Source organism: Vespa crabro, chromosome 5 (assembly GCF_910589235.1).
Source record: "Vespa crabro chromosome 5, iyVesCrab1.2, whole genome shotgun sequence".
In the NCBI taxonomy this organism is placed as follows: domain Eukaryota; kingdom Metazoa; phylum Arthropoda; class Insecta; order Hymenoptera; family Vespidae; genus Vespa; species Vespa crabro.
In genome coordinates this window covers 4,542,763-4,559,099 of record NC_060959.1, presented here as the reverse complement: position 1 = coordinate 4,559,099, position 16,337 = coordinate 4,542,763, and the positions used below count along the sequence as shown (strand labels likewise).

Genomic DNA, 16,337 nt, shown 5'->3' with positions numbered 1-16,337 from the left:
GTCAATTTCGATTTGTTTCAGATAAAGCTTGAACGAGTCCTGGGTGTAACCGTATCAAGCAATGCAGCTCTGGATTGCGACGCTACGAGCGAGTTGGTCGCCTATCCTGCCGGGTGAGTCTATTCTTTCTATTTTCTCTCTTAGGTCGCATATAATCGACCCGTATATATATATATATATATATATATATATATATATATATATATGGATTTATCGACTTTCGATCCCACTTGGCCCACTTTTATAACCAACCACTCTAATCGTTACGTTCAACTTTGGTAACGTTAAAAAAGAAAATTCGTTTTAACGGTGTTTAACGCCGTGTTTATCTAATTTGTGTCTACCTTCTAATTTCACCATTTGAAATATTACATCGATATATATATATATATATATATATATATATATATGTATATATGTATGTATGTATGTATGTATATATATGTATTGCATATGCATGCATAAGTATGTACCAATCGATAATTATGTATGCTTATGAATATATGCATAGATATTTTTATATGTATATTTTATATGTATATATTATATATTGAATTGATTAACAAGTAATGTTAGAATTTGCAATATTTTCTATCTAAATAAACAAGATATTTTCTTTTCTGTAATTATTTTTTCCTATTTATTATTTCTTATTTTATTATTATTACTCTTTATTTTTTCTTCTTCTTTTTGTTTATATATGAAAAATTCTAAATATCACTTATTAGCCAAGACAAAAGAAATATATGGAAATAAATATAAGATATTGAAAATATTTAGATCCGAATAATTCGAAGGTAATAATTTTAACAATACAAAAAAATGAATGTTTTATCCGCGTTAAACGAATCGATAGTTTTAATTATTGTTCTTTGAATTATGATCGTAATTACAGTATAAGATTATCCAGGCATAATATATATACGTTGAAATGTATAAGAAGTATAAATGTGCACTGCGAGTTCTTGCAACCTTGCCGTATATCTTTCACAGATAATTACCTCGACCGTAACGATTTTTCGAACACTTAATTATTAACCCTCTTTCGAACGGGTCGACGCTTTCGCTTTACGAATCTACTGACTTTTAAAGGCCGACCTGTTGTATTCATGGGAAAACGATAAATCGATCGAGAAACTTTCGCATAAATCAATGTAAGGAAAATATTAAGACATAATTTATACATTATTTTCGTGAAATATATAAATAAATTGTATATTGAACGAATAAATATTTAATATCTTCTTAATCGTTACAAAATTTCGCGCGAACAAACAATTTCAATTTAAATAATAAATTGTCACGAGTCAACTACTTTCGCATTTTCTGATTAAAAAAAAAAAGGAAGAAAAACAAAAGAAAAGAAAAGGTTTAATTTAATATTCTCGTGAAATTTAATTTTTTGAATTTAAATAATGAATTGTTGCAAGTTTCACCATACCTCTTTTGCGTTATTGAAAAATTACATTTAAAATTCCCACGAAGCTAAAAATCGATATATTGTAACTAGAAAATAGATAAAATGTATGTTCCACAAAATCATACGTTATTTTTATTAAATTTTTAAATAAAATAGATTTTAATTGACGTGTATATGTGTATATATATATATATACATTTAAACTATTTTGATATTCTTATGATTTTTGATATAAAAAGATTTTTCAACTACATAAAAAAAAGTACCACTTGAACTTAAATAATAAATTATCATAGCCAATTAACATCTTCTTTCTGATCAAAATAATTTTAAATATTATATTACATTAAATATATTAAATATAATAAATATAATATAAAATAATAAATATAATACAAATGAATATAATATAAAATAAGAAATATAATATAATAAATATAACGTAAAATTTTAAATATATTATATTATAATTGTACGTTAAATTTGTTAAACGTTTTAAATAAAATAGATTTTAATTGAGAAATGTATTATTAAAAAATCTAAATATTTTTTAATTTTTTATATCGGCATATTTTCAATATTAAAAAAAAGTATGACTTGAATCAATAATAAAGTATCGTCATTACGATATTTTATTTAGTTCCGTTTTTTCTGATTAAAAAGTTAAATTTTTAAATTTTCATAAAAGTAGAAAATTGTGAAAGAAACAAAGTATCGATTAAAAAAAAAGAAAAAAAAAAAGAAGGAGAGGTACTCACGTTTCTTCTATTGATCACGGATGGCATTTCGACAAAAGAGCCGCACTTCTCATCTCCTCATCTTTTGTCTTCTCTTTTTCTTCATCTTCTTCTTCATCTTCTTCTTCTTCATCTTTTTCTTCATCTTCTTCCTCGTCTTCTTTCTTTTTCTTTCTTTTTTTTCTCTTCTCCATGACTTCAATGGAAGTATGGCGAAAGTACGATGAAGAGATTATTCCGGTTTTATCGTGACAACGAGAGAGTGGAACGAACGTTTTCGTTTATATTCAACGAAGACCGGATCAACGATCGTTCGGTGGTGTTGTCCTTCGACGACAACGATGATTGTTGGCTTACCTTGCAACTCTGTCTCGTGTCTTATTGCAATATTACACACTTATCTATTGTTCTAAGTTTTGCAATGGCAAAAGTAAATTCTCTCCGTATGGGAACAACTTTCGCGCTAGCTCGTTTTCCATGGATATAAATTTATTATTTTTTTATTCAGAATTGAACGGTGATCAATTGTTTCGTAATCATTTCTGTAATTCGATCGTTTAAAACGCAATCATAGAAATTATAATCGGGAATAGGAAAATAAAAAGAAAAAGAAAAGAAAAAAAATAAAATATTGGTATTATATCGATATTTTTCTATGACTGTACACTTCGTACCGTTTTATAGAAATCAAACCACGATAATACTGGTAATATATATATTTATATATATATATATATATATTTTTTTTTCAATCTTTATATTTCGTTAAAATTTTTTAAACATTTACTAAGGAGATATTTAATATCGTTATTATAATGTTTTTAATTATTATGTTCGTAATTTTATAACGAAATGGATATAGTGTCGAAATGGTTGCAATATCGAAACCAAAGTAATTGCCATTTTTTTTTGCTTTCTTTATTTTTTTTGTTTTTTTTTTTTTTTTATTTTTTTTGTTTTTTTTTCTCTAATAATATCTATAGCGTGATATTGCGAATGAAAATTATTACGATGTTTTACAATCGTGATTATGATTATATCTTGCAATTATTATTATTATTATACTATTTGTTAGGGATTAATATAACCTAACGATCGATCGAATATTTTTTAACAGAGCTGTAGTAATTTTTTGTTTTTAATTGAAAATATATTAAATTGTATTTATTTGTATTCTTGGTAAAATTTTGCATAAAAAACAAAGTTCTGAGATTTTTTCCAATCCGCCGCATATTCGATTATATTAATAAAATATAAAATACAATGTCTTAAAATGTGTACTTGTATTTTGATTATCAAAAACCTTTGTCGTGAGATAATTTAAAAGTCAATCAATTGTACGAGCTAATAATAATCTCATACGTAAGTAAGTAAGTAAATAAGTACTTTTACTTCATTATACAAAAAAAAAAAATTGAATAAAAACGTGGCGGTATCACTTAGTCACTGCACATCAAGTACCTTACCTGCAATTGAAGATTAAACTGAAGTTGATGACATTGAAAAAAATGTTAATAGAATTAGATAAATAAAAGACATCGTCACGAGATAATGCGACGAATGTACATTAGATGAGTATGTCGTAGAAATTTGCAGAATGTCCTCGTTTAAAATCTAAACAAGAATGTTTTGTTATTTTCTGAATAGAGAAAAAAAAAGAACAAGAAAAAAAAGAAAGAAAGAAAGAAAAATAATTTTCACATTCTTCAATATTGTTATTATACAGAAATTATTGATTCCGTTCATAATCAAAAGTGTGATCATTGATTGATTAATGATTATTAAATTGATCATGACCCTTGATTGCATGATTTTGATTATTTATCATATTCATTAATCAGTGATTACTAATTATTAAATAATCATGATCAATAGCATGATATTACATTAATCTTCAATCTTCAATCATTAATCAGATCAACGTTTCGTTCAACTCTTGCAATAAATGATTTATCGACTTACGCTAAAGTTCGACTTAGTTTCTTTTGATTTCATCTCATTTGACATCTTACTTTCCTCCACCTTCTTGTCCGTCAATTATATTGATATATTAATTTTACGAGATGAACGAAGTTCAAGCATGCAAATGTGTTTATTTGTTCCTTCACGTCCTTCAAAAAAAAAAAAAAAAAATAAAAAAAAAAATTATACGAAATATACAAAGTGAATAAAAAATAAACATTCGTATGCGATACCGTTCGAAATTCATGAATCGATTACAATTTTATATTTATATTTATCGATTACATTTTTATATTGATACAATAGAGAGATTGTCAAGAAGAAATTAAAAAAAAAATAAATCAATTAAAATTAAAATTATCTTTGTCATATATTCTTTTAAATAATATTAAAACACTTATTATTCAATTTTAACACTTTTTTTTTCTTTTTCTTTTTATTATTTTATTATTTTATTATTTTTTCTTTCTTTTTTTTTTCTTACTGCAGGAAATTAATTTCCCTACGTATTAAAATCAATTTATTTTTTTAACATATGTATTAAATTAATCAAGTTAAATCGAAATGTTTCATTTCGCACGATTCAATTCAAATATCTTTAAAATACTCTAACATTCATTGTTATACAAATAATAATAAAAACAAAAATGAAAATGAAATAAAATTTAATATATGATTCATAATAAAATGACAAATTAATACGTATAATATTAATTCGTATGTACATTTGATACATACGTATCAAATATTTTTTATTAAATTCCATAAAGTTAGAGAATTCGTTATCTTCCGTCGGACCGAAATGCAATAATAAAGTATGCGCATGACGATAATAACACCGTTGAGAGTCCGGAAATCGGGTCAAGAGAGAGGTGAATGGACCAAAAGATTCTGTGTCTAGAGCGTACAGTCCCTCTAAGCATATAGGGAGATCCGCCTTGAGGCAACTATAATACATATAAGTAGGTAGGTGAGTACTTATGTATGACATACATAAATACATGCATACATACATACATATGTATATATGTAATATTTATGTATTACATGCAAATACATAGGTACATCACCGGAGCAACGGTTAAATCGTCGATTCGCCGATCTCGATTCATTCGACGATTCGCCGATCTCGATTCATTCGAAGATCTTAAAGATTTGTACGAGTTGTAGTCGAAGCGAGATAAAGATATAAAAATGTATGTGTATGTCATCTGTGAAAAGATGAAAATGCATTCGTAAAGTGCACCAACGTCGTGACAGCATCGCATCTCGCACGTTTTACGCAAGAGACGAAGTCCAACTAGTTGGGGTGCCGCCCCCCTCTTCCCTCGCCCGCCATCTCTTCTCTTTAGATCATCACCCCTTTTTAATTCCAACGCTTTTCATCTCGTCTCGACTTTTTTCTTTTCTTTTTTTTTTTTTCCATTTTTTTCTCAGCCCTTTTCCTGCTCTTAATCGTTTAAAAATGATGAGAATGAATCGTGAAACGGTGTAAAAATGTTTAACGTAATACAGGGTGATTTCAAAAGATTATTAGGTATTCCTACTTCTTTTCGGATGTTATAGGATGTAATTAATTTTTTTTTTTCTTTTTTTTTTTTTTTTTTTTTTTTTTTTTTTTTTTTTTTTGATGTATTTAATACATTTTAATATATTTTAATGTATTTAAATGTATTTAGTATACTTATACATTTAATTAATTGTTCTTTTATTTTTTTTTGATCGTTTTAAACTGGTCAATGAATTGTAAAACGATGTAAAAATGTTTTGCTTTATATAGGAGGGTCCAGAATAATTAGTTTAATATAATTACTTTTCAGATATAATAGGATGTAATTAATGTTTTTTTTTGTTTTTCCTTTTTTTATGCATTTAATATAATTAAACACTCTTAATTAGTAATTAAACGTTTAATTAATTGCTCTTTTTATTTTTTGCTTTTGATCGTTTAAAAATGATCAATGGAAAATTAATTGTTATTTCATATTTAAAGATCTATACTAGAAAATTATTTTTAATGATACTTATGAAAAAAAAAAAAAAATAAATAAATAAAAAAAATGAAAAGAAAAGAAAAAAGTCATTAAGCTCCAACAGATTTGCAATTAGATATTTATAATACAAATATTTTATGTAATATAATTATTTGTTTGAACCAAAATTGCGTTATATACAAGATTTATTAACAATTTCTTCCTTTATATACATTTTTTTTTTCTTAAACGCATAAAATATCCTTTTTAACTTTATCACTTTTATTTGTATCATTATTCTTATATATTACTATTCGAAAATATATATACGCGAATATTATCATTATAATAAGAAAATTTAGAACGAACATACATCGTCTCGTTCTAACGTGTTTGACCTTTCACATAAAACGAGATTTAACGCTCGCATTATGGCGAACCTTTATGTGGCTCAGCTGAAAATTACGCGGACGTGCTTAATCGATAATGAAAGTCTCTCGACGAAAGTTAACTCAGCCTACGTTTGAACATTTTTAACCTCAAATAATGTGTATATATATATATATATATATATATATATATATATATATATATATATGCAAAGTTAAGTAAGTAGGTATATTATCTTTTAGAAGTTTAAAACTAAGTAGAATTCTTTCGTGTCATTCATTGGCACGTAACCGAGGACCTCTCGTCGTTAATTATCGTTTTCGCGAAGTCGTCGAGATTTCAGGGACACCGTTTGCACGTCCTACTATTTTTCTCACAAATTCTTAATTATCGATGTGTTTAGAAAGTAAATGTACTTTACTTTTTTTTTTTTTTTTTTTTTTATACATCTATCGAAAAGAGAACTGACGGTGTTAGGTACTTACGGGAGTTCAATTAAAAATCACGCAAGCTACTTCATTTTAAAGAAGAGATAATTTGTTGATAAAAAAAAAAAAAAGAAAAAAAAAAGAAAATAATAAATCTTGTCACGTAAAAGAGAAAAAAAAACTTTCTTTCTTATAAAAAGAACAGAAAAAGGAAAAAAGAAAAATAAGAAAAAGGAAAAGCATAATCTAGATAGCCCCATGTATTTTTTTATTTTATATGAATTTTTATTTACAAAAAAAAAAAAAAAGAGAGAGAACAATTAAGTTCCAGGTTTTAGATCTACTTGGACGTATATATCGTTCGATCGATTTATCACATATCTCTAACGATATGTTTCTCGCGAACTCGAATTACTCGCGAAGATATTATACCTAACGCAGTTCATCGACTAATTGCAGGTCGAACTAATTATCGTCTATCCGCAAAGCTCGCACCTGCGGTTCAACGCACCTTTCCTTTTGCAAAACGGTTAAATGGCTTCTCACTCTCGCGTATTAGCTTAATTCTAGCTGCCGTTGTCGAAAGAGAAACGTACTGAGAGAACGAGAAAAAAATAAAAACAGAGAGAGAGAAAGAGAGAGAGAGAGAATTAGTCGAGCGCGCGCGTTTTAATAAACGATCTGCCACGAAGTGTAGAAAACCGGATGTTTTGCAGAGCCTGTTGCGGGGACCAACCTGATTTGCATTATATTCAAAACATAGTTAGACCACCCTTAACTTCGTTCCTGTACCTCTTTCATTTGTAATTTTAACAACATAAATTCGATCGTCCAAATAACATCTTGAAAATCTCGATATCGAATGATTATTTTCATTTAAATGATATAAATAACATTGTTAAATTATTATTTAAATGAATAATATTATACTTAATATTTAATATACAGAAATATTTTTTATAATATTTATCGAAGTAATAATTTTGTATAGAAGTATAAATTTATTTTATACATATATATATATATATATATATATATATAAATTTAGATGATTATAATAAATATAATTATTGTATAATTATATTTTAATTATAAAATATAATTATATTATATTTTATATAATTTTTTTATAAATACCTAATATATTCACTATGGACTTGATACATTTTACATATTAATGATAAAAATTAGATATGTTTTGTTGATGACGACTTGAAAAAAGAAAGAAGAAGTTAAAAAAAGAAAAAAAGAAAAAATGTCCCCTAGCAAATTCATCGCAAATGATTTCGAACGATCTATCGCTGAACAAACGAAACGATTTTCCGAGATAATTCAAATCAAGGTGTCGTATCATTTTATCAAATATACCAGTTCTAATTGAATCTAACGTAGTTCCTTGTAATTCTATGTCACCATGTAGTAATTCTATTTCCCATGACGACTATCTCTCTTGTCAGTCTCTCATTTAAATATATTTGATCTGTTTTTTTTTTTTTTTCTTCCGTTTCAATGACTTGACCAAACAACTTCACGATCGATGTCAAGTTTTTTTTCTGTTTTTTCTTTCTTTTTCTTTTCTTTCTCTTTTTTTTTTATCTTTGTATCTTCTCCCTCTCTTTCTCTTTTTTTCTGGGCATATGTGTGTGTGTGTGTGTGTGTATATACATGCATGTATATCTCGAACGATATTTAAATCGACGGAATTACAAAGGAACCATTGCGAATCATCGAACAATGAATTTAATAATGATTTTTCCCAGACGTTAGTCTCGCCGTTAACATGCTTCATGGTATATCGTTATCTCGATCATCCTGACTTTCCAGAACTTTCGATCCGACTTCCCCTTCCGGTGATTCCATTTCGTATCTTCATCTCTCTTTCTTTTTCTTTCTCTTTCTCTCTATCTTTTTTCTTCGGAATCGGAGCCAGATTTTCAGTCTTTTTTTTTCTTACAGAAACAGCGACGACCTACGTATTCACATTCTTCACACTTTCGTTTATACAAAGTATTATATATGTGTATATATATATATATATATATATATATATATTTCTTTTATTATCATTAATCTCGATCTATGAGAGATCTACGTACGCGGTGGAAACACTTTTCAAAGTTCATGATTTTGTATATAATCAAGTTTCTAACTAGTTCTCTCTCTCTCTCTCTCTCTCTCTCTCTCTCTCTCTCTCTCTCTCTCTCTCTCTCTCTCTCTCTCTCTCTCTCTCTCTCTCGTTTCTTTTTACAGTACAGCGTTCTTTCTCACGCAAAGATCATGATTGTTTTCTAGAAAAATTTTCTTCTTTGCTTATTCTCGTATCAACTTTAGAATCATTTTTACCATGTTTGACTTGATAGTTTTCTTTCAAGGTCACGCGAAAGTTCCTCTTAGTTCTCTCCTAAGGTGTTCATCGTCTTCGCACGTATATACACATATATATATACACACATACATATATGCACATACAATTACCAATGTGCTATCTCGTGTGTTTATATAGTTCACATACCGTAATCAAAAACACTGATCACGTGATGGTAAGAATCACCAAGAACGAGAAAGAAAACGAGAGTCGTATGTCTGGAAGACGTGTGTTCGACTCGTTCCGCTCTCATTTCTTTTCGTATCTCTTGTAGTAAAGAAAAAGAAAAGAAAAAAAAAGAAGAAAAAAGGAAAAAAAAATGAAGAAAGAAAAAATTTCTAGTTTCTTCGAAGATATGTTCGGAAATTATCTGACCGAGAAAAGTAATCAAATATTATAATCTTTAACAATATGTGTCGTTTAAATTATTTATTACACGGTAAATTCAATAGCATTAAAGTCCAGTAAATCGCGGCGTTCACGACGATCGACCCAGTAACCTTTAAACCTTTCGACCTTACAAAATTCTCGCACGTTCGAATCTACGAACTAATAGAATATAAGAACTTGCTGCGATCTACATATCGTAGTTATGTACATATATGTATATATTCATAGCGTGTTCGCGTGTTACTCTTAGATATTCTGTACGTGGATTTTTGTGTACCAACGCGTACCAGATTGCGTTATAATGTTTTTCAGCGAATTTTGAAAGGACGATCAGTATCGTTTCGTCTTTCAACGTTGTAAGATACGATCCTTCCGGTATCCTCATTTCCCAAATATTATATTATATATTTATACTTACTACATTATTATTATTACATATTATATATATTACACACACACACACACACACACACATATATATATATATACGTACTACATACACACACACACACACACACACACACATCTGATTTTAACTGATCATTCACATACAATCTTATTTTTAATTCTTTACTATATAATTTTATTTTAAATATATTATTATATTTATCGTATATCTTGATAATTTATTTATTTATTTATTTATTCATTTATTTTATTCTTATGCGACAATCGTTTTATCTTGTAATTTATCATTTAGCTTATGTCACGAACACCGTAGTTATTTATGTGTTCAACATCGCTATCGTTAAGTGAGCGAACGAACGAACGAACGAACGGACTTCCATCGTATTTACGTTACTCGTGCACGCCCGATGTGTGCTAGTTTCGCTAGGTCGAAGCCACGGAAAGTATGGTGCCTCCTTCACACGGCCTCAAGCCTCCCCTTTCATCATGTTGTCCGAAGAAAGAAAGCTACAAGTATACTACGTATATATATTTTAAAACAAACCCTGTAAAACGATTCACTATTCTCGAAAGGATAAGTAAATAGTAATGGTAATGTTATCAACGAGAAATTTCATTTACGAAGAGAGATAAGAGAAAAGTAAAGATTTAATTTTCGTGATAATAATTAAGCGAATCTTTTCTCTTTTTTTCCTCTCTCTCTCTCTCTCTCTCTCTCTTTCTCTTTCTCTTTCTCTCTCTTTTTTTTCTTTTTTGATAAGAAAGAAGCGCATTCTCTAGAAAAGAGAATATTAAAAAAATGAGAGAAGGAGGAAATCAATTTTCGTAATTTTTCAAGGACTAACTTGACAGATACAAGAACCATGATGAAACCGTGGAAAATTATATCAACGATTAGTCTTGCTTACATCGACGATCTTCGAGATCGCAACATCACGATTCTCTAAAGGAAAAGAAGTAGTAGTGTAGGTAAACATAATTTTACGAGAATTTTATTCATAAGAGTAAGAGAAGAAATTATGACCTGTAAGAAAAAAAAAAGGAAAAAAAAACGTAGAAATCAATGCTCATAATTTTATAATGACGAACGTGAAAACACGAGGCAACTATGGAAATATTTGAAAATTATATCAACGAAGAAGAAGAAAAGAAAAAAAAAATATAAATAAATATAATCAACAAGAATTAAATTTTCCCGGCGAATAATAAGGCGAGTTTTTGAAAGGAAAAAAGTGTGTATTCTCCAAAAAAATAAATAAATAAATAAATAAATAAATAAAGTAAAAATAAAATGAAATATTAGGGGGACCGGAAAGTAATGTCGTTTCTGCGCATGTCGATATTTGATAGTAATTAAAAATAAAAACTTGTTAAAAATTTATTCGTTTGAATTTAAATTAAGAAAGCGACATTACTTTCCGGTCCCCCTAATAGATAAAAAGGAGAAAAACCGTAGAAATCAATTTTTATAATTTTATCAAGGGTGAATATGAAAATACAAAAAAAAAATAATTGAATTTTATGATGAAAACGTATCGATCGATTTATCAAAGAAACGAATATGAAACAAATAATCGATCGATAATCTTTCGAAGATCTTTCGAAGATCTTCGAGATTCCAGCGTAATAGCGAAAGATCTCTTTCTGATTGCTGAATAATTCAACGATTTCGTGAACAAATTCGACGTCTCAATTTCTCATGGGAGTATCTCTCATTTAAAGGCCTCCTGGCGATATTCGGCGAATCGACTTCGTCTTCATTTTCTTCTTTCTTTTCTTCTTTTTTCTTCATCTTCTTCTGCTCCTTTTTCTTTTTTTACTTTCTTTTCAATGTCCTCGTTTGAGACACATTTAAAAGAAGGCCTCGAGAAAGGTAACGAGTGACGTTATCGGCGCCATTGTTATATACATACTTACCTATCAACGAGGCCTTCTGTATATTATAAGTCTATGTAGTTGTATATCTTTATGTGTACAATGCAAATGTTGCTTATCTAGAACGGATAAGACAATTTTTTTTCTTTTTAGTTTCGTTTCGTTTCGTTTCGTTTCGTTTGAAATATCACGTTGGTCGCTTCTTTTTGAAATCTCGATGATAACTTCAAGAAACGTTTGTGTGTTTGTGTGTGAGTGCACGCGCGTGTGTGTGTATATATATATAATGTATATAGAGAGAATAATCTAAATCATTTTTAATGCATTAAAGAGAATTTAGAAATGAATAAATTTATTGATTTATTAGAATGCGTTTAATTATATTTTAAGAGAGTGAATATATGGAAAAAATGATTGTCATATATACATACACATACATACATACATACATATATATAAATATATATAAAGAAAATTTTATATACATCCTTTTTTTTAACAAATCATGGTTATTCGTTGATTTGTTGATTTTAAGTAAAATCAATTATTTGATCCATTTAATATATTCATTATTTAATTATTTGAATATATATATATATATATATATATATATATATATATATATATCATATTTTGATTTTTTTATGATTTCTAATTTTTCTTTTTTTTTCCAATTAAAATCGATAAATTAATTGACGATGATAATCAACTTGTCGAATGGCCGGTTCCAAAATAAATGAGAAGAATTAAACGCTCCGTATATTGAAATTTTCTTTCCCATATTTTTACTCATTCATTTCACTTCTTTTATGCTGAATGAAGTTTTTCAGAGTAAAAAGAAAAAAAAATACAGAATATAAAAGAAAAGAAAGAAATAGGCGTACGGGGTTCTTTCACCTCTCGCTTATCGTACGTCAATGTCAGGCTCGTCTTTCACGGTTGAAAGTGAAGCAGAAACGGAAGTTGCTAGCGCCTACGTAAATGGTGGTAGATCCTCGTACGGTCGGGGAATACGAAGAGAAGAAGAGAATACTGCCAACGGCCTACGAAGCGATCGAGAAAAACGATTTGCCAAGAGAGCGAGAGAGAGAGAGAGAGAGAGAGAGAGAGAGAGAGAGGAGTTGGCTAGCGATTTTCTCAGTAGCTAGTAGAAGGTCGAATGAGAAGAAAGGTTGTCTTCTGTTCAATATCGAGTATCTAACAAGTTGAAGGGATATAAGCTCTTGTCTGATCCGTACAGGAATTGACTACTGTCTATTTGTTCCTTGTGAATTAGCTACGGCATTGATTCTCAGAAAATTTTTATTGAATATTTTAATTATTATACGTATTGAAAATTTATGTTTATTTTTTTAAGTAAAAGAAAATAATAAATTTGTGTGCGTATGAAAATAATACATACATATCTATGCATGTATGTATGTATGTATATATTATATATAATTTTGAAGTTTAACTCTTACGTATATATTTGTATTTCATTGAATTTTATTACATTTTATCGTGACAAAGTTAATTTTTACTTAAAATCTGTAGTTTATCATTTTTGTTAATTACATTATAGGTCTGTATATATACATGTACTAAAAAAATTTATTTAATATAGTATAATTATACTAGTATAAATAATACTATATAATTTTCACGAATTAACTTAATACATATCAATATATATATATATATTTCTACATTTTATAAAAATAAATATATTTGTTAGTAAAAAGAATTTGCAGTCTAGAATACGTTCTGAACATTCCGAACAGAATGTAAATTCAGTTAATATTCTCTCGACGATTTTCCCTTAATTTTTTTCTTCTTCTTTTTTCCGTATGTCATGAAGACAGGTTATTCGATAAAAGTATTTTAAACGTATATAGAAACAGATAGCGGAGAAAGAGAGAGAGAGAGAGAGGGAGGGAGAGAGGGAGAGAGAGGGAGAGACACTTTTAGAAAATCGATTTCCACGAGTCGCGAAATGCAGACTCGTCGAAACGAAGCATCCTTTAATTCGACCGTCGGTCGATGCCACTTGACATTATGTGTCTCGCCGAGTCAGCTTAACGTCATAGAAAGAGACGCGAGGGTTGCAGTACCAAAAGAGAGTTATTGAACGAGAATGGAAAGGGAAGTTATATCCACGCGTTTGCGGTCCTCTTTCACGAAGTTCTGAAAAGAAAGAAAAAAATAAAGGCCGGCCACCATCATGGCCTTCATTTTCTCGTCAATGTCGATTATTCGTAGCGATGATTTAAAAACTCTTTTCTTCTTCATTATGTAACAACGAAATTAACATTGATTTTGATAATTTGATAACAAATTAATATCTGAAATTTTTTTTTATAACTTTCGATCGTCATTCAATATAAATTATTTTATAATTTTATTAATGTAAATTAATAATAACGTGTAAGAGTTTATAATCAATCTGTATATTGATATTTTCCTCAAAAAATTGTATTAATTATTTATTATGTTGATTAATAACTTATATAAAAAAATTTTTCCTATTTTTCCTTTTTTTTTTTTTTTGTTTCAATTAAAATATTTATATTTATATATTATAGTTATACAATATTAATATCTTTTTTCTTTCTTTTTTTATTTATTTATTTTTATTTTTATTTTATTTTTTTAAGAATTTTAGGTGTTTTTTATATAGATAAATAACATTAGGTTTTTTTTTACGAATTTAGTAGATATAATCAAATAATATAATAATTGATATAATATTTTCTAATAAGTAATTTCAGTATTTTATACGTAAATTGATTGACTTGTTCTTTTTAAATGATAATTCTGACATTACATATCGACTATTTCAATGCAATACTATTACCACGATTATTAAAATGTTAAAAAGAAAATAAAACTATATTAGCTTTATTAAACTAGATATAAAATATTAAAAATTTCTACTAATACTTATTAAACGACATAATAATATATATTACGTATTATAATAATTAACAAATAATTGAAAGAAAAATCTTACGGATTATACTAACTTCGAAATTAAATTACTCACGAATTGCGAAGTGGCAAAAAAGATAACAAAATGTGAAAAATTGTGAAAAATTGTCAAAATATTTTTAGAAATTATTTTTGATTAACGAGAAATACGTCAAATTTGCATATCAACGTCGATGTACTCCAGTAAAGGAGACGATGATCCTCTAGTAGAAGTTTATTGACACGATTGCAGTCGAGTCCAAAGAGAAGAGTAAAATAGAGAAGGAGAAGAGAAGGAAGAAGAAGGAGAAGAAGAGGAAGAAGAAGAAGAAGAAGAAGGAAGAAACGGACGAATGAGTCGAATGCAAGACACGACCGCCAACGCAATGGCGGCGTCTACGACTACGATTACGACGACGACGACAACGACGATGGCAGATGAGGAAGAAGAAGAAGAAGAAGTGGATGATGAGGAGAAAGAGAATCCATGTCTCAAATTACTGCAAAATACCATGCGAGTATCGTCTACATCAGTGATGAACAATCTTCGTTCCGCATTGTGCTAAAATAGAAAAGCTAATATATTAAATATATATATATATATATATATATTAATAAAAATACTTATCGAATAAATAGAAATTAAATTTTTATAATTATCTTTCTTAATTAATGAGATATATTGGAACTTTACTATTTTGATATAATTTTTATTAATATTATATTTTTATTAATAATATATTATAAATTATAAATATTAATATAATTTTTTTAGTCATTCTTTATCAAGACTATATATATATGTATATATATATTCTTTTTTCTTTGTTAAAATTTTTACATTTTTGTGGCTGAAATACAACGTTCCATTGGTTTACATCGAACAAGAACACCGGGGGGAGAGTATAACTTGCTATAATATCACAATATTGTTCTTTTTACGATTACGGAACCTTTTATTCATACGTGAATCGATCGTGAAAATGTAACGAGCCGTGTAATCGTAACGTAATGTGTTCGACACCAATCGAGAAATGTAAAGAGAAAGAAAGAGAAGGTCAATAGGAAATGGTGAATATCGAGCTTCGATAAATCGAAAAAATCATGTTTCTTTCATATCCGTTTCTTATATTTTCCATTTATTTCATTGCCCTTTTTAAACTTCCTCGATCCAGTAGAACGATTCCTTTATTACTGAAGGAAGAAGACTCTTCCTTTATTACTGAAAAACATTCTAATGTTATACAGGACATCCTTTACTGGTATATAATTAACACACTTATACTTATGTTTTATGACAATTAAATGCCATGTTATTTTAATCGAAAGAAATAAATTATATATTTATCACGTTTTATATAATTATTACATATTTTTTTATTTATTTATTTATTTTTTATTATTATTTGATAAGTTTCGTAATATCGTAAAAGCTTTAAT

General features: G+C 27.8%; 1 protein-coding gene across 13 annotated transcripts in view; it reads left to right on the top strand.

Moving 5' to 3' along the window:
- Positions 1-16,337, top strand: part of LOC124424389 — a 117,231-nt gene that overhangs the window by 81,220 nt on the left and 19,674 nt on the right. For all 13 annotated transcript variants that reach the window (XM_046963375.1, XM_046963376.1, XM_046963374.1 and 10 more), the window contains one exon: positions 22-113. In XM_046963375.1, the coding sequence (XP_046819331.1) occupies positions 22-113 (92 nt within the window). The remainder of the gene's footprint in view (positions 1-21; positions 114-16,337) is intronic.